General features: G+C 39.3%; 1 protein-coding gene across 2 annotated transcripts; it reads left to right on the top strand.

The window, feature by feature from the left end:
• Nucleotides 1-1,826: 1,826 nt before the first annotated feature.
• LOC106090736 (brefeldin A-inhibited guanine nucleotide-exchange protein 1) lies at nt 1,827-25,910 on the top strand. Of its 2 annotated transcripts, XM_013257022.2 has the most exons (5): nt 1,827-1,907; nt 1,992-3,052; nt 12,006-14,413; nt 14,482-16,491; nt 24,101-25,910. In XM_013257022.2, exons 2-5 carry the CDS (start codon nt 2,227-2,229, stop codon nt 24,236-24,238), a joined length of 5,382 nt encoding a protein of 1,793 aa, XP_013112476.2. In that variant the 5' UTR covers nt 1,827-1,907; nt 1,992-2,226; the 3' UTR covers nt 24,239-25,910. The 2 variants fall into 2 exon arrangements, with proteins under 2 accessions (XP_013112476.2, XP_059220776.1); XM_059364793.1 differs by having other exon boundaries at nt 1,864-3,052.
• The last annotated feature ends 407 nt before the right edge of the window (nt 25,911-26,317 follow it).

Genomic DNA, 26,317 nt, shown 5'->3' on the forward strand with positions numbered 1-26,317 from the left:
TTGCGCGTTAAATCTTTTTAGGCAAATGAATAGAAGCTTTTTTGCTATTGGAGCTATATCAAGTTATAGTCCGATTCGGACCATAAATGAATTGAATGCTAAACATTGTAGATGTCATTGTGTAATATTTCAGTTCATTCGGATAAGATTTCAGTAAAATTGGATGAGAATTGCGCCCTCCAAGATCAAGATCCAAGATCGGTTTATATGGTAGTTATACCAGGTTATGATCCGATAAGAATCATACTTAGCACAGTTGTTGGAAGTGATACCTAAACACCTCGTGCAAAATTACAGCCAAATCGGACGAGAATTGTGCCCTCTGGAGGCTCAAGAAGTAAAGACCCAAGATCGGTTTACATAGCAGCTATATCAAAACATGGACCGAATTGGCCCATTTATAATCCCCCGACCAAATAGTATTTGTGCAAAATTTCAAGCGCCTAGCTTTACTCCTTCGAAAGTGAGCGTGCTTTCGACAGACATATGGACGGACAAACATGGCTAGATCGACTTAAAATGACATGACGATCAAGAATATATATACTTTATGGGGTCTTAGACGCATATTTCGAGGTGTTACAAACAGAATGACGAAATTAGTATACCCTTATCCTATGGTGAAGGGTATAAAAACAATTAAAAGCGTTCTAAGTTTAGCTCGCATAGAAAAACACCGCCTCCAAAATTTCAGCAAAGTAATAATTGCTCATAAAGTCAAACTGGCAGATCGGTTGATATGGCAGCTATATCAGGTTATTTACCGATTTGTTGGAAGTCATACCTGAACGACATATGTAACATTTCAACCATATTGGATAAGAATTTCGCCATCTAGAAGCCCAAGAAGTCTAATCGGAAGATCGGTTTATATGGCGGCTATTTCAGGTTATGGACTGATATAGACTATACTTGGCACAAATTTTGGAAGTCATCCCAGAATATTTCATGCAAATTTCCAAATCGGATAAGAATTGCGCCCTAGTTCTAGAAGTCAAGACCCAAAGTCGGTTTATAGGGCAGCTATATCAAAACATTGACCGATTTGGCCCATTTACAATCCCTACCGACCTACACTAATAAGAAGTATTTGTGCAAAATTTAAAGCGCCTTGCTTTACTCTTTCGAAAGTTAGCGGGCTTTCGACAGACGGACATGGGTAGATCGTCGTTACGATCAAGAATATATATACTTTATGGGGTCTTGGAAGCATATTTCGAGGTGTTACAAATTGACGAAATTAGTATACCCCGCATCCTATGGTCCATACGACGGGACTTTTAGACATCGTCCAAAATTCTTTCAGAACTGTCGGAACAAACATTTTTACGGACAAACAGTCCAGAAATCGTTTAGAAGTCTTTGCAATGTGTTGGAAGAACAAATTAAAAAATATTTGCGACAAGACGATCAGATATCGTTCACAATTCTTTTAGAACTATTGGGAAAAAAATTCTTTCAGACAAGCACTCCAAAAATCATTTAGAATTCCTTTCCAACTGTCGGACGAAAAATTAAAAAAAAAACTGCTACGACAAGACGATTAGAAATAGTTCAGAACTGTCGGTAAAAAATCCCTCAGAAAATTAAACGGGATTCGGAACGATTTCGGTAAGATTTTGTGGGAAGAGTTCAGAATTTCAGTTCAGGATTTGGTTCACTGGTATGGAGCTTAGTACCACTTCTACGGAATGTGTTCGAATTTTCTTCGTCACCATTTTTTATAATGCGTTTTGACAGCTGTTCGGGCAAAAAGTCGAACTCAGTACTAGGGTTAACATCTGTTATATGACAGTTGAGAATGTTATCGATTTATTAGATCGCACCTCCAACCACACTAGAAAAACTTGACATAATGATGACGTTCTTCATCTCGCTCTCTCGTTATCGTGACAACTTTTTTTCGTGTAACGATTCTATATTTTGCATAAAAGCGAAAGGAAATTGCAAATAGACATATATAATTCTTTTTATTTTTTAACAACGTTTAGGAAAAACATTGCCAAGATGGAATACGCCGAGTAGTTGCAAGAGGAAGCAGTGAAAAACACAATACGTGAAACGAAAGAAAAAGTGTTGTGGTTTACGAATTGAGATTGTTGTGTATATGTGTGTGTATGGTGGAGCCATCAGCCACCAGTCATTGACACATCAACCCAATCAACGGCAGCCCCCACTTTTCACAATATCAATTAGATTTCACACATGAAAAGACCTTGATGCATAATGCAAAGTTTCTCTACAAAAACTAAAGAAATGTTTATAGTGCGTGCTTTAGAGAAAATCCTTGCTGATAAGGATATTAAACGTTCCCAGAATTCACAATTAAAGAAATCATGCGACACCGCCTTAGAACAAATTAAAGCTGAACTGATTAGTGCGGGCCAAATAGCAGAAGGTAATGAGCTCCCCTGTGCTGCCCTACCGCTTCCGAAGAACGATGCAGCCAGCATTATTAACGCGGAGACCTATTTTCTGCCATTTGAGTTAGCTTGCAAAAGCCGCTCGCCACGCATTGTGGTGACTGCTTTAGATTGTCTGGAGAAATTGATAGCATATGGCCACTTAACGGGAGCTATCCAAGACTCTTCAAGTCCGGGGCACTTACTTATAGACCGTATTGTCAACACCATATGTGGCTGTTTCAACGGTCCGCAAACAGACGAATGTGTGCAGCTGCAAATAATAAAAGCCCTTCTTACGGTGGTCACGTCCCAACATGTTGAAATTCACGAGGGGACAGTTTTGCAAGCTGTTCGCACTTGCTATGACATTTATTTGTCTAGTAAGAATTTGGTCAATCAGACAACCGCTTGTGCTACATTAACCCAGATGTTGGATGTGATTTTTTCACGGATGGAAAATCAAGTGTATGAGGTGGCAGCACAAGCCGCTTTGGCTGCTGCAGCCGTTAATAAAGGCAATCACGATGCAAACACCTCTCAAGCCTCAGAAGCAAGTTGTAGTGTAAAGAGCAGTAATGGAGGAAGCGGTGAAGTGGAGGAGACACCCGAATCGGTTGCTGCTGCTGTAGTGGATGAAATTTTAAACGGTGAGTTTGAAGAAAATTTGTCGTCCAGTGAAATAATAATATACCTAGCCTTATTTTATTTTAAATGATGTTCGGCTTAATTGGAGACATGGTAGTGGTGATAGGGTCTGATCATGTTGCATTTATAGTTTTATTTCTTTACCATTCGTTAATATGGCAGTCTTTTTGATGTTTTATTTAAACTAGCCAAATTCTAAGAATATATTCTTAGAGATTATTATTATTGCTGAATGTATGTATGTACGTTCAGGATTTTAATTTTTGTATATATCGATTGTAGCCTGTTTGTCGATGCCATTGTCGATTGAAAGACAGTCACGCCGATCCAAATTCGTCGAACTAGACACTTGAGGGATTTTCTTTCGATTATTCGTAAGCTCTTTTGATATTGACGAACCCATTTACTATGTATAAATATATCGAAATACTTTCTTTTAAGCTCAAATTGCCGTTTAAGCAAACTCTTTGATTTGCACTATTAAATGAGCTGACATATTTAAGAGCATAGTTTCTCACAATTGTCGCCAGCATTATGAGGGGACAACCACCGCTGAAAATTTTTTCTGATGTTCCCGCCATGATTCAAATCCACGCGTTCAGCGTCATAGGCGGACATGCTAACCTCTGCGCTAAGGTGGCCTCCAGCTTTATAACAGCCGTTTGATTACCCCCAAATGGGACATAGTTTCACGGCACAGACTTCGTTCTGATTGTATTGAACATAGAACTGACATAGTACCGGTTGTTTTTTGTTGTTGTTTTAGCTACATTTTCATGTGGAGAAAAAATGTCATAAACATTTTAACTAACACTAACCCTAACGCCGATTGGATAGGAATATACCCAAGAATAGAACTGTCTTAAAAAAATTATAGCTCGAGTTCGGAAAGAAATATCCTAATAAAGTTTGCATTGTCGAGTGAAACTATTTAAAAAATATGTTCCCGTCATATAAGGTCTTGTCAAAAATAGGCAATTTTTTATAGCTTAAGCAAACAAAAGAATTTCTCAAAATTCTTTAAAGTGAAATTTCCGGGAACCTTTTCATAGACTTGTTGAATTTGATGATTCCTATATTTAAAAAACAAATTAATGGTTATAAGCCTTCTTCTTTTGACAGCAGGTGCGGTTTTATGTCAAATCATAAATATCCGACGAGCTTTTTGACAGTATCAATATATTCTGCTGACGCAAAGCGCAGTGTATAGATGTCCCCTCTATACTCGCAGCTCATTATTTTTATGGGTGGACCCCCTTCAAAGTTCCACACATGTTCGACAATCCGCTTGTTAACCAGATCCTCCACTTGAGACCGACGATCTGGTGGAATTCTACCGGATGCACCGCCGATATGAATGACTACATAAGTCAGCTCAGGCCACAGTAACGCAGAGGTTAGCATGTCCGTCTATGACGCTGAACGCCTGGGTTCGAATCGTGCCGAGACCATCATAAAAAATTTTTAACGTTGGTTTTCTACTCCTAATGCTGGCAACATTTGTGAGGTACTTTGTCATATAAAACTTCTCTCGAAAGAGGTGTCGCACTGCGGCACGCCGTTCAGACTCGGCTAAAAAAAGGAGATCCCTTAACATTGAGCATAAAACTTGAATCAGACTGCACTCATTGATATGTGAGAAGTTTGCCCCTGTTCCTTAGTGGAATGTTCATGGGCAAAATTTGCAATTTGCATAAGTCAGCTCATCGCTTTTATGCTTCCTTGCCTCTTTGGCGCAAGACGGCGGCTCTTTACCTTTCGTGATGGTTGTGTCGTCCTTTTGGAAGTCACAGTTCTCCAGGAAGACTCAGGTACCTTGCGCGCTTCCTTCGTTCCTGTTCCGTCTTTGTGTCCTCCGCAGGACACGTGTCTGGAGTCTCCATTTCGGGAGGGCTGGCTTGGTCTTCCCAGAGTACTTGAAAGCGGGGAACTCTTTAAAAAGAAAGTGACAAGTTCGTTGAGGTAAACGTTTAACCCATCGCAGATGCCAAGAATGGGTGGGGGCCCTTATGCCATGATTGTACAACTGTCCGCATATGATACGATTTCTATGCCTTTTGGAGGGGGTGGAATGCATGATAGGTAGGTAGAGGTTAGATAGTGCGACTGTTTCCCTGTTTCACTCTACGGTGTTTCGATTTCTTATCCCTAATTCCACAAATGACTGGCGACCCAGCGTTTCAGGCCTGGCTGAAGGGACGTATTGGCGATGTCCTCAAATAGTTTGGCATTGCTGACCATGTCGAATGCCTTCGATAGGTCCAGTGCCACGAGGAGCGTCACATGGACCGGCGTGCTGCTGCACCTCCTTGCAATCCTAGTGGAGATATTGTCAATCACCGTGCAAAACGTGGAGCCTTCAATCCGCTCTGCCAAAGCTGTCCCGCTGATCGTTACCTAGGGAGGATGCCATGAAACAAGGTGTGCATTAAAGTTTCCTAGAACCAGACGATAATAATTGTAATTTTGGCCATTAATTAGGTCACAACAACCAACCGGCGGTTCATGTTTTATAGCTCTATCTCGGCAGTATCGGCCTTTACTGCAATCCCCATACATTCCATGTATAGGTCACTAGCGCCAGGCGTGGGCGAGATACTGCACGAAATGGTGAATCACGAAGGCAAATCCCCCACCTCCACTCCATATGCGATCCTTACGCACATTGTATGTGTGATAACTGTGCAGGCTGCAGTTTTGGTCATCTTTGTCTCCTGGATCGTTGCAACCAATATGTTTTTCCGACTCATAAGATCTATTATTTCGTCAATCTTGCCTCGGAGACCATTCCAATTCAATTGCAAGAAAGAAACACTTCCCGTCACTGGCCCGGCAAATCGTGTTTATTGCCGCAAAGTAGAATCGGAGGGGTCACAAAGTCCGGCGAGGAGGACGCCTTGCAACATATTCAGTGCGATTATGTTGTTGTTGTAGTAGTGTGTTGTATGCAGAGACTGCATTTCTTGCTGATGAAGCACTCCATCGAGTCAATCCGGTACGTACAACCGGCAGCCAAATGCTGGTATCCGATAGTAACGGCGCACGGTGTTTAAGGAAATCAAATTTTATCTCCGTCCAAAAATCAAATTTTAACCATCATTTTTAACGCCTGTTTATTTAAACATGTTAAGTCTTGTGGACACAAAAATTAGATCAAGATATATGAGTTTGTGAGCGTGATGTGATTTCAGCATCACAAACATTTTATCGTATCCTAATAAATCTTCATTTTTGATTTTCTGCAAAATGAAATTACGAATTCTCACAAACTATAAATTATACCTGGATAATTTTTTATGAGGATGATGAAAAAACATCAAAATAACTACAGAACCGATTTTAATGATATTTCATGTGCTATCTGTCGAATAAAAAAATGATTAATAAATATCTTTCGTATCAAGAGCTACAGATTTTTGGCCTGTAAAACAACAATCCTGAACTCCTATACGCAAATTACAAATTTGCAAAAATTGCAAATTTTTGCCCATGAACATTCCACTAAGGTACAGGGGCAAACCTCTCACATATCAATGAGTGCAGTCCGATTCAAGTTTAAGCTCAATGATAAGGGGCCTCCTTTTTATAGCCGAGTCCGAACGGCGTGACGCAGTGCGACACCTCTTTGGAGAGAAGTTTTACATGGCATAGTACCTCACAAATGTTGCCAGAATTAGGAGGGGAAAACCACCGCTGAAAATTTTTTCTGATGGTCTCGCCAGGATTCGAACCCAGGCGTTTAGCGTCATAGGCGGACATGCTAACCTCTGCGCTACGGTGGCCTCCTATACGTCGAAGACAAAACCACAGACCAGTCCCTGATGGTGGTATAGAGTAAATGCAAATGCAAATTTGACCATGAGCATTCCATTAAGAAACAAGGGCAATGAGTTTTGTCCGATTTAAGTTTCGAGATCTAAAAGGGACCTCCTTTTTTAACCAAGTTCGAATAGTGTGCTGCAGCGTGAAGGCCTAAATTGAATGAGCGCTTTGAGGAGCGTGGAGTTGAAAAATCCAAATTTGCAAACAAATGTCAAAAAATCAACTCGCGAAAGTTAAACAATTTTTAATTTTGTCGACTAAAAACTCTACTTACGTGTGACTGCACAGAATGACGCTCGATTTTCACGACCTTTCAAAAATGCGAACAAATAATAATTACAGTTATTCAAATAAACATATAATCGTATAATTTAGGACGGATAGATTAATCGTTCGGATGTTAAAAAAGCTTAAAATATATGAATTGGGTTATTTGTTTGCATTTTTATACCCTCTACCATAGGATGACGAACCCTAATGTCGTCATTCTGTTTGTAACACATAGAAATATTAATCTGACACCCGACAAATTGTACATATTTTTTATCGTTTTGACATTCTGAGTCGATTGAGCCATGTCCGTACTTCTGTCGAAATTTTCCACAAATAATTCCTATTAGTGTAGGTTTGTTGGGATTGTAAATGGGCTATCTCGGCCCACGTTTTGATATAGCTCCCATATAAACAGATCTCTTGATTATAATTCATGAGCCTCTAGAGAGCGCAATTCTTATGCGATTTGCCAAGTGTCGAGTATATTCCGAATCGGTTCAAAACCTCATACTTCTCCCCCATAATCCGATCTCACTATTATATTCCTTGAGCTTCTATTGTGCGTAATTCTTTCCCGATTCGTCTGAAATTTTGCACAGTGACCTTCCACATACTTTTTCTATGGTATGGATTGTTCCATAACCTGTTTTAGCTCTTCTATAAACCGATCTATCGATTTTATTTCTTGAGCAGCTATTGGGCGCAATTCTTATCCTTTTTGGCTGAAATTATGCACATTGACTTTAACTATGTCTTCAACATCCAAACCAAGTATGGCCCGAATCGGTCCATAACCTGATATAGCTCCTACATCATAGCAATTCTTTTCCATTATCCTTTGGGTATATAAGATTCGGTCCGACCTTAGCACGCTTTTTCTTTCTCGATCATTTGGGCCCTACTTGTGTAAAATTTCATTCGATTGGGATGAAAATACTTTGAATTAGTTGAAAAAGAAAGAAGAAATAAATCGAATCCATTTGCCCTATTTACAATTTGAAATCGATATACATATATGTTAATTTGGTAGTAAAAAATTGCAAATTTTGCCTATGAACATTCCACTAAGGAACAGGGGTAATTTGGTAGTATTTTAGTCATATTTGGACTAACGACTTGACTAAAAAATTAGCAAATTAAATTAAAAAAAAATTTTTCAAGGATAGGATCTCAAAAATATCCCGTTTTGTGTTATTAGATATATTAAACGATTGATCGTTTAATCGAGTAATCGTCAACCTCTTTAGGTCTTGTTCGGTTAATCGTTGGACTTGCATTTTCAAGTAAACGATGAATCGAATAATCCAGAAATACAAATAAAAGCACACCACAAGACGTATTTAAAAAGGTGGCCGCATCAGCACAGCTGATGGAACTGCAAATTGCAAATCTAACGTAAATATAAATTTCAAAATAAAAATTTATTAAATTTGGCTTTTGTGTTTTCTGTTGTGCTGACAATATGGGTATCATTAATACCCATATCGCCAAATTTAAAATTAGAGTAAAAAGCTGATATAAAATTTTATGTATTGGTGTCTGAGGGGCCTCCCCCCACCCCAAAACACCCAGCAGGATATATTTACCGATCGGGAGAATATGGATATCAAATGACACGTATTGAAAAGTTGAGTAAAAAGCTGAAATAAATATTTATTCCTTGGTGATTGAGGCGCAACGCCCCGCACCCCCACAATCCCTCAACAGGACATATTTACCGATTGGGACAATATGGGTATAAAAAAAGGAGTTTGGAAGTTGGGTACACATCTGTTATAAGAATTTGGTCCAAGGTGGCTACCCCAAAACGGGCATGAATGTCAAATGTCACAAAGTGGGCATCAAATCAAAGGTCTTTAGGAGTTGACTACGAACCTGGTATACACATTTGGGAAGGAGTCTGGCACCGGTCCACCCACAACCCTTCAATAGGAACAGTAGTTCGAGTGGGATAATATGTGAATTAAAGGAAAGGTCTATGTCAGTAGAGTTCGAATCTAATGTTGATATAAGGACTCAAGTATCTGGCTCACTTGCTACTGTCCTGCCATTCAGCAGAACATGTAGTTCGCGACAATAAAGGATTCAAGTAAATTGTCTTTTGTGTGTTAGCGTCGGGAGGACCGACCCTCTTCTCCTAATAAAAATAACACCAAACTGTCACGTAGGACGACCGAGAATATATTGTACCCAAATAAGAGGATGTGTCAGAGGGCAATACCTCTCCCCCCATCCCACCAAAAAAAGAAATTAAAAATAATATATGAATTCCGATCAGGATAGAAAAGGACAGCAATAAAATGTATTTTGTAGTAGAGTACACTTTTTACCCTCAAATTGGGATAGACACAGGAGGACCTGGGGATCTCTAAAAATGTAATATCCCAATTGGTAACTTTGAAATATGATTTTGAATGTAGATAATCAATACAAAAAGGATTATTTAGTGTGCATCCGAATGAGACCCGTAGCCTTGAATATCTTGTTAGCCACTTCAAAATGCTTAACATTATGGAGTTCAAATTAAATCGTGCTCTAGCTCGATGCTGTTATTATTTCAGGTTCCGCCCCCTAAACTTCCGTCAAATCGGCCACGCTTGTCTACTATGGCAATTAATAATAGGTATTCGATAGTAAAAAACGAACTTGATATCCAATTTTGGGGCCAAGTGTTTGGGGGCGTCTCATTCTAAAAACTCCCCCTAAACCTTGCCACTGGTTTTGGGGGGCTCAAATAAAAGAAATTTGTGAGTAGAGCACGATGCTCATATTTTTTCAGGGCTAAGTGCGTGGGTGGCCGCCCCTCTCTACATACCCCTCAAACTGGAAATATTTGTAGATTATGGCAAAAAGGTCCTCAAATCTGATATCTGTTTTATAGCCAAGTGTTTGAAGGACGCCTCACCTTATAAACTTCCCTAAACCACATATATATACCGACTAGGGATTAGAATATGAATCTGATAATCACTTTCGGGGCAAAGGGTTTGCATAACTCAAGGGCAGGTCGGAGAAGACGGCCCTCCACGCAGTTATGCGAGAAGTTGAGACGTCTTTCCAACTGAAGGAGTACGCGATGGCGGCTTTCTCGAATATTGAGAGGGCATTTAACAAACAGGAGATGGGTCGACAGTCACCGCCCTGAGCCACACGAGGAGATAGAATACGTCCAAGGTTCCCTTCTGGACACTATGAATGCGGTGGGCAGACTGAGGAGGGTTCAGGGTACAGGGACTGAATTTGGGGCTATACTACGACACACACAACATTTCAGATAGAGCTATGTACCATAACGATAGACGCAAAAGAAATTCTGGGAAGGGATTTACAGTTTTCGGTTGTTGTTGCTGATGTTGCAGCCACATTCGTATGTGGAGATAGCGATTCTCGTCAAGCTCGTTCCGGTCACCAATCGCCGGAGAATGTTATAGCCATTGGTTATTAAAAGACGTCAAGACGTCAACGTGACGAGGATATCTCGTCACATCGAGTATCATAGGCACTCAGTATATAAGCAAGAGCCATTGCCGCCAGGCCTATCACGGAGACTCCCCCTTCGATACCACTGATTATCCGCGACTGCAATCGCAGCTACTCCGTATACGAAGCCTTTCACTAATCGCAACCGGTAGCTCTCAGCTGAGCTTCTCGCAATAACGATGAACACCAAACAAATTGGAGCTCAGAGTTTTAACTGATGTGGTGCATATAATCATTCCGTGCCGGGTCGAAATCAGTATGTGTATATGGCGGCCCTCAAGGCTCTGGTACAGTGAGGTCGAAGTCCGTGGCGGAGTGTGTGGAATCCCCGAATAGACCCCAATTTCACGGCATAGTGCTAGCATGGATAAGCGGATGCGACAGCGCCGCATTGGCGCTTAGTTCCTATTTTCGTCTTGTAATTTCTTGTGATCACATATGTCTCACTTTTTCATTTACTTTTCACAACAGGTCAGACTGGCCACCTTTTCATCGTGGGCTACCCACTCAACCTTTATTACTAACAATTAACTGTGATAAATTCCACAGAGAAATCATAAATTAGGAGAAAAGCAGTTTTCTAAATTAAAGTTTTGGTTATGAAATTTCTTTAAATTTCAAATTTTATCATCTGACACGGAAACGGAATTTAAAATTTAGTTTTTACTGAATTCTACTTTCCGTTTACGGTCGACAGACGCTGGGTTATCAAGAGCATAACCAGGCCTTTAAAATTAAATAAAGAACCTGTTCTGATTGGTTGAAACCAAGGCGTATTTATATGGTGGCCGCATCGGCGAATTGCTACAACAAATAATCTTTTTGGGAACTTGATACGTCAAAATTTGTAAATATTGCGAAGAAAATTCGATTTGCCCTGACATTTAAAATTTTCGTCAAATTTGCTTTGACCAAGGCGTATTTATGAGGTGGCCGCATTGGCGTTTTCTACAACAAAGCAAATTTTTTTGGAACTTGATGTGTCGAAATTTGTAATCAGGGCAAAGATAATTCGATTCGCCATGACATTTAAAAATATACGCCTTACTAAATTTATAAAATATTTATTTTGAAGTTAATAGTTTTATAAGGCGAATTAAAAAATAAATTGACATTTCAAAATGTCAGCTGTGCTGTTGCGCCCACCTTATTAAATACGCTTTGGACTATACCTTTCAATTTATATATATATATATATATATATATATATATATATATATATATATATATATATATATAAAGAATGACTTTCTGAGAGAGCTTATTAAAATTAATAAAAAAATAAATAATAATAAGAAATAAGAAAAACAATAAATAGAGTAATGGATGATTGGCGTTTTTAATGTAAAATAATATATTTTTTCTTTTCCCTTAAAATAGCTGCCATTGTTGAAGTTTTGAAAGAAACAGGCGGAGAAGTTGCATCGGTGAATAACATAAGCATTGCCACTACTACTGATGGAGAATTGATTACTAACAATAACAACAACACAAGTACTAACAACATTTCCATCACAGGCTCTGACGGCGGAAACAATAATCATACATCGCCTTTGGAAGTCAATCAACATAACTCAGAAGAGAGTGTAGAAATGCATAGTGAAAATGATGCCGTTGTAACCGCCAAATTCACTCATGTCCTTCAAAAAGATGCATTTCTTGTCTTCAGAGCTTTATGCAAATTATCTATGAAGCCTTTGCCGGAAGGTGGACATCCCGATCCCAAGTCACATGAGTTGAGATCTAAAGTGTTATCATTACGTTTGCTTTTGTCCATTTTGCAAAACGCTGGCCCAGTCTTTCGCTCGAATGAGATGTTCATAATGGCTATCAAACAGTATTTGTGCGTCGCCCTATCTAAAAATGGTGTCAGCCTGGTGCCCGAAGTATTTGAATTATCTCTTTCCATATTTGTTGCGCTACTTTCAAATTTTAAGATACATTTGAAAAAGCAGATAGAGGTCTTCTTCAAAGAAATTTTCTTAAATATATTGGAGGCGACGTCTAGCTCCTTTGAGCATAAGTGGATGGTCATACAGGCTTTGAATAGAATATGTGCAGATGCTCAGTCGGTGGTAGATATTTACGTCAACTATGATTGTGATTTCCAAGCTGCAAATTTGTTTGAGAGACTTGTCAATGATCTGTCAAAAATTGCCCAAGGTCGTCAGGCCTTGGAGTTGGGTGCTAATCCTATGGAGGAAAAGTCAATGCGCATACGTGGCCTCGAATGTTTGGTCTCCATCCTAAAGTGCATGGTGGAATGGAGTCAAGATCTCTACGTTAATCCCAATATGCCTTCCCTAAATGCGCACGAAGGCACAGCCGCCCACAACAAATCAGCAAATTCAACTGATCTGCAATCTCCGACGGATAATGCTGATGCGGTCTCGCATACGAATACGATAGGCGTTCGTTCCATTCATGGTGGCTCCAGTCATAGTTTGAATTCATATGGTAGCATTAAAAATAATGAGGTTCTTGATTTACCCGAAGCTTTGGAAGAGAGAAAAATGCGCAAAGAAGTCATGGAGCAGGGCATTGAACTTTTCAATCGCAAACCCAAAAAGGGCATACAATTCTTGCAAGAAAAACAGTTGCTCGGTCCAACAACAAAGGACATTGCCAAGTGGTTGCACGAAGATGAGCGTCTCGACAAAACCGTTATAGGAAATTATATTGGGGAAAACGATGACCATTCGAAAGAGGTGATGTGCGAATATATTGATTCCTTTGAGTTCCATACTCTTGAAGTTGTGGCTGCTTTGCGTATGCTTTTGGAAGAGTTCCGTTTGCCGGGAGAGGCTCAAAAAATCGATCGACTTATGGAGAAATTTGCAAGTCGTTATTGTGAATGCAATCCGAACAATCCTTTATTCCAATCGGCTGATACTGTTTATGTGTTGGCCTTCTCGATTATTATGCTGACCACAGATCTTCATTCTCCTCAAGTGAAAAATAAAATGACCAAGGAGCAATACATCAAACTTAACCAAGGCATCAGTGATAGCAGAGATGATCTTCCCGTGGAGTATTTATCCTCAATTTACGATGAAATAGCCGGCCATGAAATCAAAATGAAAAATACAGTGGTCAATAAACCGGGCAAACAAATCATTGCCAATGAGAAACGGCGCAAACTGCTATGGAATATGGAAATGGAGGCCATTTCCACAACTGCAAAAAATCTCATGGAATCTGTGTCGCATGTTAAGTCCCCATTTACGTCTGCTAAGCATTTGGAGCATGTGCGACCCATGTTCAAAATGGCTTGGACACCGTTTTTGGCAGCATTTTCTGTTGGCCTACAGGATTGTGATGATCCTGAAATAGCTTGTCTCTGCTTAGATGGTATACGTTGTGCTATTCGGATTGCTTGCATTTTCCACATGACTTTGGAACGCGACGCCTATGTACAGGCTTTAGCAAGATTTACTTTGCTGACCGCCAACTCACCAATCAATGAAATGAAGGCCAAGAACATTGATACGATCAAAACATTGATAATGGTGGCTCACACGGATGGCAATTATTTGGGCTCTAGTTGGTTGGATATTGTGAAATGTATAAGCCAATTGGAATTGGCCCAGCTTATTGGTACGGGCGTTAGACCTAAGTATTTATCTGGGGCTCAGACTACCCTTAAGGATTCCTTGAATCCCAGTGTTAAGGAACATATTGGACAGACGAGTAGCCAAAGTGTTGTGGTTGCCGTAGATCGTATATTTACGGGCTCTATTCGTTTGGATGGTGATGCAATTGTGGATTTCGTTAAAGCCTTGTGTCAAGTAAGTTTTCTTTTTGAATTTTCACGTACCAACGGATTGTTTGACATCTGACTTTAACATTATTTCAGGTTTCCGTAGAGGAATTGCTAAATCCTCAACCACGAATGTTCTCGCTTCAGAAAATCGTTGAAATTTCTTACTACAACATGGAACGTATCCGTTTGCAATGGTCTCGTATTTGGCAGGTTTTGGGCGAACACTTCAACACAGTCGGCTGTAATATGAACGAGGAAATATCATTCTTTGCATTGGACTCGTTGCGTCAGTTATCCATGAAATTTATGGAGAAAGGAGAATTTGCCAATTTCCGCTTTCAAAAAGATTTTCTGCGGCCATTTGAGCACATTATGAAAAAGAATCCATCTCCAGCCATTCGTGATATGGTGGTGCGTTGCATAGCTCAAATGGTTAATTCGCAGGCTCGAAATATTAAATCTGGTTGGAAGAATATTTTCTCCATATTTCACTTAGCAGCTGGTGACCACGAAGAGGCCATAGTTGAGCTAGCTTTTCAAACTACAAGCAAAATAATCGGTGAATTGTATCAAAAACAATTTGCCATTATGGTAGACTCATTCCAAGATGCAGTTAAATGTCTTTCTGAGTTCGCTTGCAATGCCCGCTATGGAGGTGATACAAGTATGGAGGCAATACGTTTGGTTCGAACCTGTGCCCTTTGCGTCCACGAATCGCCACAACTATTTGCTGAACACGCTGGTATGGAAAATGACATTTCTGTCGCCGAAGAAGACCGTGTTTGGGTCCGAGGTTGGTTCCCCATGTTGTTTTCACTATCTTGTGTAGTAAACCGTTGTAAATTAGACGTGCGTACACGAGCCTTGACTGTGCTGTTTGAAATTGTCAAAACCCATGGTGACAGCTTTAAGCCCAATTGGTGGAAGGACTTGTTCAATGTGATCTTTCGAATTTTTGACAACATGAAGTTACCAGAACATGTAACTGAGAAGTCCGAATGGATGACCACAACGTGCAATCACGCGCTGTATGCTATTATCGATGTCTTTACGCAGTACTTTGATGTATTGGGCCATTTGCTATTGGAAGATCTTTTTGCTCAACTACATTGGTGTGTACAGCAGAACAACGAGCAACTGGCCAGATCTGGCACCAACTGTTTGGAAAATTTAGTGATATCGAATGGTTTTAAATTCAATGAAGCTACTTGGGATAAGACCTGTCAATGTATTTTGGACATTTTCAATGCCACGCTACCGGCTGAACTGCTGACGTGGCGTCCGAATCCCCAACAACAACAACAGTTACACATGCAACTTCAACAGCAACATCAGCCACATTCACAGCAACAACATGTTCATAACCAGCCTCATGCTCCAAATCAAAGGAAAAATTCACAACCACGTAGTGGTGATTCACTGAATCGCTCGTATTCACAACATTCCGTTTACAGTCATACAGGAAGTTTTGATGAAGAAACCTACTCTCAACACCATCAACACAATACACAAGTTCCTGTGGTTCCCCAGAACCCTGCCCTCTTCGAAAGTCTCAATATAAAATGTGTGGTACAACTAGAACTGATACAAACTGTAGATAACATCATTTTCTTCCCTGCCACTTCACGGAAAGAAGATGCAGAAACTTTGGCGCAGGCCGCCGCTGATTTAACTGGCAGTTGTGCCACACATCCTGTTCTTGATTGCCAACGCGAGGAGCAGGGTATGTATAGTTATTTGCGTACACGTCAACTGCTTACCTTGGCCGATTGTTTAATGCAATCGCATCGCTTCGCAAAACGTTTCAATGCCGATCAGGAACAGCGAAATATTTTGTGGCGAGCCGGTTTTAAAGGATCCATTAAGCCAAATTTGTTAAAACAGGAAACCGCTTCATTGGCTTGTGTGTTGCGTATCTTCTTTAAAATGTATGGTGATGAGAATAGACGTAGCGATTGGCCAGGAATCGAGCTGGAATTGGTGCAAGTATGTAAAGAAGCTTTAACATATTTCCTGAGTCTACAGAGTGAAGCGCATCGTGATGCATGGACATCTCTATTGCTGTTAATATTGACGAGGTTACTTAAAATGGGTGATGCCAGGGTAAGTTAATTTTTTTTTTAAATATCTCTCATATAAGTCGTTATTTTAAGAAGTCGATAATTACAAACGTGTCTGTTCTTAAAACGGGAGGATTTTTATCTCCCGACCATGGCTCATGCAACACTAACCACAATCGCTCTGGAGTTACCATATTCTAACGCAAAACTATGGTTAAAGTTGTATGTTTTTAACATAATTGATAATTCAATCTTTCTAACGAGCAATCATTCTATTTTATGAATCGGTTGTTACTTAAAACAAGTGCTAAAAATATATATTTCCAAAATAATAATAATAAATAAAGTTCTTTATTGGAAAAGAAACAACGTCCGAAAAAGGTCATAAAAATACCACGGATTTATGTATATAGCTGTAGTTGGACCAATTTGTATATATAGCAGAGATCTGCAGCGATGTATCGCAGATTGCGGTGTAAAGCATAAAAACTTATCTTTTTAATTACCCGTATGGCTGCGGATTAACCAAATTTATCGACGGCAGTCCTCTGGCCTTCACTGCCAAAACGTCTGCTTTTTCATTCCCCCTTATTGCGCTGTGGCCCAGCACCCAAACGATGCGGATCGTGTCATCCTCAGAGAAGATGTAAATCTCCTTACATTCCGTTTGGTGTTTATTGCGCTGATGTCCTGTTTACTTTCCGAAAAGGTGTTCACACTCGACGTCCTCGCGATTACACCACCACCTCACGGATTTCCGCCTGCAGGACCGGATTATGGTCAGGCAGTCTAAAACAGATTTCAGTCCCAGGGTTCTCAATGTAGATTCCCAGGCCCACTCTGTTCTCTTGCTTTGATCCATCTATGTAGCATGAACTTCCAGATGATAATACCAATGTCGCCTCGGAAACCTCTTCCATTCCTTCCAGTTTTCCTATCGTCGCCTCGATTATACCCATCGCCTTAAGTCTCATAGCCGCAGTGGCTGTCTCACACTTAGTCTGTATATCTATGATTCGTATATCTAGAATAGTCTCCAGTGCCCAAGTGTTGTTACTGTTGTAACCACATTTGGATGTGGAGGTGGCGATCCTTGCCATGCTCCTGTAGAAGAGCAAGCTCGTTCCGATCCAAACGACCGATCACCTCGGGAATATGGTGGTCATTGTTTATTTACAGGCGCCAATAACCCACATCGTCATATCGAGCATCATAAGCACTCAGGCATTTGTGCAAGAGCCGGTGCCGCCCGGCCTCTCACTGAGACTTCGCTCGATACCGTTTAGTGTCCGCGACTGCCGTTGCAGCTACTACGTATGGAGCATTCCACTATCCGCGACCTGTGGGCGCGCCCGGTAGCTCGCAGCTTAGCTTCTCGTGACAGCAATGAATACCACAATGATCGGACCTCAATGTTCCTCGGATTAAGGCCCCATTTCGAGCCTACGGCCCGTCTACATAGTGCCACGCAACTGGGAGTCTTTTCGGTACGCTCCTGTCCAAGATCACTTCTAAGTATTTGAGCTTGTCAAATATTTCTATATAGGAAACGAGGTGTGTCAAATTGGCCCACCTTTGTCTTCCTCGACTACCAATACCCCTAGGTCTAGCCCAGTCATCTGCCATCTGCAAGACCCTCTCGGCCCTTCTGCATAACTGGTTCCAATCCTTACGTATTAGAAGAATGATAACATCGTCTGCGTAGCAGACGGATTTAAATCCCTCCCAGTCAATACAAGAGTAATGTTAAAATGCCCCCCTCTGCCACTTGCTCCCTTATATTTACGTCATGGGACCCACAATTTATCAACCTGTTTCTTAGCATATGGTACTGGATTGTATCAGTGTGTCGATCTGCAGATTATTGATGTCAATGCATACCGCCAATGTGTACTTCTTTGCATCAAAGGAGTCTTCTATTTTATGCACAACCTCGTACAGGGCAGTCTCCATTGATCTTCCCTTGATATAGGCATGCTATTTGTATTTCAGCAATTCAGCAGCTGAAAAAACAGCGGTTTTGAGTAGAAAGAACGTAAGGCTTATAGGTCTGCAGGCCTTAGGTGTCGCATAACTTGCCTTTACCTAAGCCCGGGTATAAATACCACCCATACCCCAACGAACACACCGAGTTAACACAAAGCAGCGCAACCGGTTTGTACAAAAAATATGTGTTTGCAATGGGGTGGACTGGCATGTTTATTTGTCGCTATGAAATATGTGAGTGAAGCCTGAGTTCAAACTAACAACGCAAACACATATGCTAATACTTTTCTTGTAAAAAAGCCACCCAAATTTTATTTATGACCCTAAAAAGTTCAAACAAGTAAAAATCATTAAGTTCAGCCTGGCCGAAAGTTTAAACAAGTAAAAACCATTAAGTTTGGGCAGGCCGAACTTTGGATAACTACTACCATCAATTGAGAGATCGTTATATATGACAGCTTTATCCAAATGTTGACCGATATGGACCATAAAGTGAAGAATTTAAATCGGAACATCGGTATATATGGCAGCTATATCCATATAGCCCGATCCAGACCGTGCTTAATATACACGTCAAAGGGCCTAATACAACCCAATATGCCAAATTTCAGCAAAATCGGTTAATAATACCTAATAACTGCTCAAGAACTAAAATCGGGAGATCGATATAAATGGCAACTATGTCAAAATCTAGCTCGATCTAGCAAATTTAAACAATAATAAATGCGCTTTTCACGGTCGTAAGGCCTTTTAATCGGAAAATCGGTATATATGGCACCATATATACAACCATCCTTCGTTGGTGGGTGTAAAAATTCGTAAAAAAGTTATATAAACTAGTATTAAAATTAAAAAGTATTTTGGGTAAAATAATACCGCCATGGATAACGCCGATGTAAAAGCGGCGGAACGCATGACGCACGATGCAAGAAAATAATTATACGAATACGATTGTCACTCTTATAAGTGTGCTGAGCATAACGCTGCATCATTTGCTGTAGTTGTTGTTGTAGCAGTTTTTTGTCTTCTATCTTTCGTCTGATTGACTCTGTTGAGTCTCCAAATCCAGGAACTCTGCTTCTAAGATAATATTGTCTAGGCCCGCTTGATATGCCGCTTGATCTAGAGGTTCTCCCTTGTAGCGCTGGAACTAACGCTCTAGATCATGTTGATTTACCTAAAGGCTTCTGGGCGATGGATACCTATCCATAAGATAATGATTTGGATGGTCTCTGCGATAACAGCCCAAAAGGTATTGCTTTGACAGCATGTAGTAATGTTTTCGCACGGTTAGGGTTTTTGTCTCCTGGTGGAGGTAGTCCACGTGAGAGTTAAGGAGACAGCACATCGCATTTTGAAGAGTGGCACTCTGACAGATCTGAATATAATTCCACTGCGTGACAAGACCACACTGGTGCTGTATAACTTACCACAGACCAGCCAATTGTTTTGCACGTGGTCAACAAGGTTTCGTTGTTAGCACCACAAGTGATGCCGGCAAGTGACTTGATGAGGACCTTGTTTCTACTTTTGACTCTATCGCAAATTGCTGTGGCATGTGAGGAAAAGTTGTAAAAGTGAATGTGTGAGTATTTTGGGACATTTGATGGTCGGAATTGTCATTCCATCGACCATCACTTTCAGCTCCCTGGGCACCTCATGCGTGTATGTAGTCAACAATGTGGCTGAAGACTTCAAATTTCTTGCAGCGAAATAAGAGGCAAGTTCGTTGAGGTAGACGTTTAACCTAACGCAGATGTCATCAATGGTTGGTGGCCTGATGCCATGATTGTAAAATGGTCGAATAGAGGATAGGTAGAGGTAAAACATATCACCCCGCCTTGGGAAACTCCCTGTTTCACTAAGATATTTCGACTTCTTATCCCTAAATTTCACAAATGACGGACGACCACACAAATAATTCGCCATCCAGCGATTCAAGCCATTCTTTGAAATTCATGCTGAAATTCGGCGAATGGAAATTCTCTAACGAGGCTCAGGTGAAGTAGTCTCTGTTGTCGTTGTGTACCCACATTTTCATATTGAGTGAGCAAGCTCGTTCCGATCGCCGCGGGAACAGGGTGGCCATTGGTTATTTAAAAACGTCAATAAGCCGCCTTGTCATATCGAGCATCATAGGAACTCAGTATTTGTGCAAGAGCCGATGCCGCCCGTTGCAGCTACTCCGTATGGAGCATTCCCCTATCCGGTAGCTCGCAGCTAAGTTTCTCGTGACAGCAATGAACACCACACAGATTGGACCTCAATGTCCCAGCGTGCGTGGTGCTCACAGTTATCCCGTGCCGGGTGAAATTGTCTCTCAAGTATCTTGGCTACTGGTCTGTACGACTCCCCTTTACTCGGGTCCTTCCCAGGTTTCAGTAGTGGGAAGACATCGGTTACTATAAGAGTGTTCAATGGAAGGTTGAGATAATTGTAATGTACTCAACCCCAGGTAGACCCAGATTCTTTAGCATCAGTAGAGAGATTCCGTCGGGTCCCAACGCCTTGGAAGACTTGACACTCGTGACTTCGTTCACCTTAAATTGTGATGGCTGTCCATCGGATCGGATACGATGAATGGCTCTTCACCTTGCCTTTTCACTCTAGTGATGGTCAATAAATTGACGGTCGGAAAACCTGGCGCATCTCTTCCGGTTAGTCCCTTCTAACGGGGTTCGAGATTGACTTAACAGTAGACTACAGTTTGCCCAAACGGTACCTAAATTACATTTCTCCGAATGTTCCAGCCACAAATTTAGCTTATGTTCGTTGGCTTCCCTGCTTATTTTCAGATTCAGCTCCTGGGGTTAGTGGGGTCCGTGCAATGAATCCCATCACACTCGTCTGCGAGTACCACTACCTGCGCCGGGAAATTGGACCGCACTTGGGGTATTCGACCGACTGGTATAAAGCGACCCGATCGGCCTTCCTCTGATTGATAAACGTCAGAGGTTATGATCCGGATGGTTGCTCGATAGGAAGGTGGGCTGATCCCAAAGAAATGACGGCTTGCCAGTATACGTCACTCACGAGTTTAGGGCCATTAACTGGGTCACAACAACCAACTGGCGGTATATACACGCTGTAGAGCTCTGGTTCGGCAGTACCAATACATTCCATGTAGGGGTCACTAGCGCCAGGTGCAGGTGAGATTGGAATGGTGTATCAGGAAGACCATCCCTTCACCTCCAATCCTTAAGCGATCCTTGTTATTGCTGTAATAGTGTGCTGTACACTGAGGCGGGAGCCCCTGTCGATGAAGGACTCCAATGGGTCAATCCGATACATACAACCGGCTGCCATGGAATTAAAGCGATCCTTCCGTAGCACAGGTATTGGTCAGCTTTATATCCTATATCGCTGCAACCAATATGTTCCTTTTAATTTACTTCATTTAATACGAAGTCAACAGGCTTTTAAACAATCATACTACTTTTCTAACATAAGTTAAAAAAAGACTCAATCCTGCCTCGGAGACCGTTGCAATTCAATTGCAAGACTGATACACTTTCCTGCACTGGCCGGCAATATTGGGGATAGGGTGTTGATGTTGCGTGTATGGGGCACATAGTAGCACGACGAGGACGACGACGTTTATGCTGACGTTTATAATGTCCGTGTTCGCACAAAACCTCCCAACATATTCAGTGCGACTATACTCTCGTATTGAAGTAAAGCCAAATTAAGATCTAAAAAGGCATCCAATCCATGCCGGTCACACCTCACCGACAACGATAGATGATGGAGGCGGATCTGGCAAACTAAACAGAGAAATTGACTCGGCTCCTTTTCAATCTCGCCATGGACCAGAAGCGTGTGGAGAAGAAACTATGGGATTGCTTCTTCCACGACGAAAAAAAACAGAACGCACACGTAACAGCGTGCTATGTTCGGCCGGGCCGAATCTTACATACCCTCCACCATGGATCGCATTTGCCGAGTTCTTCTCCCGGCATCTCTTCTTAGGCAAAAAAGGATATAAGAAAAGATTTGCTCTGCTATTATTATATTATTACATGTTGGAGACCTGTGTAAAATGTCAGCCAATTCGAATAAGAATTGAGCCCTTTGGGGGCTCAAGAAGTAAAATAGAGAGATCGATTTATATGGGAGTTGTATCGGGCTATAGACCGATTCAGATCATAATAAACACGTATGTTGATGGTCATGAGAGGATCCGTAGTACATAATTTCAGGCAAATCGGATAATAATTGCGACCTCTAGAGGCTCAAGAAGTCAAGATCCCAGATCGGTTTATATGGCAGCTATATCAGGTTATGGACCGATTTGAACCATACTTGGCACGTCGTGCAAAATTTCATTCCAATCGGACAAGAATTGCGCACTCTAGAGGCTCAAGAAGTCAAGACCCAAGATCGGTTTATATGGCAGCTATTTATACGAAGTTATGGACCTACACTAATAAGAAGAATTGTGCAAAATTTCAAGCAGCTAGCTTTACTCCTTCGGAAGTTAGCGTGCTTTCGACAGACAGACGGACGGACGGACATGGCTAGATCGACATAAAATGTCGCGACGATCCAGAATATATATACTTTATGGGGTCTCAGATGAATATTTCGAGTAGTTACAAACAGAATGACGAAATTAGTATGCCATGCCCCCCATCTTATGGTGGAGGGTATAAAAAATGTATGGGATTTCTTGTTTTGACCTTTCATTATTCTTTGGTAAAGAGACACAGAAAAAACAATTTAACATTTAATTGAAAATAAAAATGTTTTCAATTAAAAAATTAATAAATTTAATAATTTTTTTTTTAATTGAAACTAAACTTTTTTCAATTACGATGGTGGTTGAAAATTTTGTCATTTTCAATTAAAAAATTAAATGATCCAATCATTTTTTTAATTGATTCTTTTTCCAATTACGACCGAAATTGAAATTTTAGTTTTTTAAATTTAAATTAAAAAATTAATTGACTTAACAATTTTTAATTGAATCTTAAAAAATTTTATATATAAAATGTGATTGAAAATTTAATCTATTTCATTTAAACAATAATTCATCGTTAATGTTTAATTGAAAAATGTTTAATTCAAATCCAATAAGTTTTATCCTTTTTGTCACTCATTCGTTCGCCAATTCATTGAAAAAAGCTGTTTTTACGGATGGAAAACATCTGTTTTTATTAAATTGGCGAACGAATCGAGTGAAAAAAAGAAAAAAATGTTAGTGGTCTAGGCAGTAAGTTGTTGGAAATTAATCGGATGAATTAAGAAATTAATTGGAAATTTCAAAAAATTTTAATAATTTTAATAATAATTGAACATGCAATTTGTTTTATTTGAAAATGTTTTCAATTACTTTTTTCAAAAACTGTGATTGATATTAACATTTTCGTAATGGAAGCAGTTTCAATTAAAAAATTAAATAGATAAATTAATTTCGTGATTGAAACCGATTTTTATTTTTTCTGTGAAATTCGATCCATGGTGGAGGGTATAAAAGATTCGGCACAGGCGAACTTAACCAGATTTTACTTTTTTAACTTGAGAACTTAGTGACATTATCCTACCTACATCTTATATATATTATTAGTTTTTAAAGACTTTATGGTACCGCTATGTTGAATAAAGTTGTATCTTTAAGTTTTTTTCAACCATTTACATTGCCATTATCGTATTTTTTTATATTTTAGTTCGCTACCCACGTCTCCAATTATTATACGTTATTGTGTGAAATGATGTGCTTTGATATGAAACTTGAATTACGAAGTGTCCTTAGGCGTGTATTTTTGCGTATTGGTCCCGTCTTCAATATAGCAAATGCAAAATAGTGCTTTATCCGGCGGAGCAGTGGTACCAAACGACGGATTTCCTGCAAGCGAGTTTAAAAGATAAGACGAAATTTTTTGCGAAACAAATTCAACAAACAAAATATGTAAGCTAATTAATCTAGAAGAAATCGATAAGGATGTTTTTAAAACTAAAAAATAAATAAATTAAATATTAAACTACTTATGTATTTATATATGAAATATATTTATCATTATTTACGCGCCCCTTTAAACATGTATAATCAAAACAATAATAAGGTGTAAATGTTTAAAATGTATATGTATGCTTTATTTAATTATTTTTTCGACCTTTTCCCCCTTCATCATATATACTATGCTATAAACTAAAAAAATTAACTTTATGTATTAAAAATACATTCTTGGTATTATAATACAAAAAACTTTCAAAATACAATAAATATTGTTACAATAGCATATGGGCAAATGTCAAATTTTTATGTTGTTATTTGCAATTTTTTTTTGTTTACCAGTTAATTGAAGTGCTTTACCTTAAATATATTGTTTTTTTTTTTTTTTTTTTTAATTATTTGTAAAGTTTTTTTTTTTTGTATGCAGCATATAAAAGTGCCAGCTAAAGAACATTTTCAACCGTTTAATTTTAATAAAAATTGGCAATTTAAGCTTGGTTATGTCTTAAATAATATCTATTTATTTATTTTTTACTTCAATTATCCCAAGGGGGGTTCGTTTTGCTAGTGAATATTATAAGAAAGCAGATATGGTTTTTAAGAGTTGAGGAAAATAAATTGCCGGATTTCAGACGGTTAAAAAACTGATATCACATCATAGGCAAGCTTGTTTTAGGATGGTTAATCAAGTCCTCAGTGTCATTGTGAACAATTGTACAACATCTATTCTCTAATCCTTAACCTAATTGCAGTTGTTACATTTATGATTTTTCTCTCAGACAGACGGACATAATATATATATGTTTAGCATCCAAAAAACGCATATAACAATGGTGTGATATATGAGTCCTGATCCTGAAAAGCTGTCAATTTAATTTCCTCTACTCACAAAAACCTTTCTCATTTTAAAGGACATTACGTGGCCATAAACCCCAAAATGGTCTTTGGGGTAATTATTGTAAAGAACAAATATATTCGAATGACAGACTGGCCATAGAGGCGAAATGGGAAACAAAAGCAGATGATTAGCAGTTATTGTTAAACAATTATCATCACTTCCTTATAAAACATCTCCCACAACGCAATACAGTCTTATCCAATTTATGATTTGTCTTGTGTAAGTGTATTTGAACAAGTTAAATTAAAGCTTATAAAAGCTAGTTTTGCGTATACTTTTGAGTAGTTTTATGTTTAAAAATAATAATAAAAAGGAGTGTGATTCCAAATATTTTTGGGTATTATTTAAAAATATTTATATATTTTGTGAAAATATTGCAAAACTCACCAATTTTTATTATACCACCACAACAACTACTTACAACTAATATAAACTACGTGTACATGTACGTGTACGTGTACTAATATAAAATAACAAAGAAACTCACATTGTATACTGTCCATAAAAAAATTAAGAAAATTTCCATGCATACATATATAGGACAATATCCTTTGACGGGTATGTATTGTACATTGACGTTCGTAGCAAGATTTTTGAACATTCTTGTTTTGTTTTACTACAAAAATGAAAAAAAAAAATATTAAACAATAATTATTATTATATAAATAAACAAATTATTATATTACTATTACTATTATTAGTTATACATATATAATATAGAATAAAATGCAAGAGTAAATAAAATTGTATATTACATAGTAAACAAGAAGAAATTGAAATTTATTTCATGAAACAAATATGTGGTTGTATTAAAACCTATTAACCAAAAATAAAAATGCCGCAAGGCGACACCACTTAGTAGAGAAGTTGAAGACGGCAGATTGCCTAGCAAATTTCGCCAGTAATAGGGGGGATAATCAACGCTAAGAGTTTTTCTGATGTTCTGGCCAGATTTTGAACCTCTGCGATATGGTGGTCTCCAATTAAAGGATTAGAGATGTGTATGTGAGGGATTCTTCACTCACTGTGGTC

Source organism: Stomoxys calcitrans, chromosome 3 (assembly GCF_963082655.1).
Source record: "Stomoxys calcitrans chromosome 3, idStoCalc2.1, whole genome shotgun sequence".
Taxonomy (NCBI): domain Eukaryota; kingdom Metazoa; phylum Arthropoda; class Insecta; order Diptera; family Muscidae; genus Stomoxys; species Stomoxys calcitrans.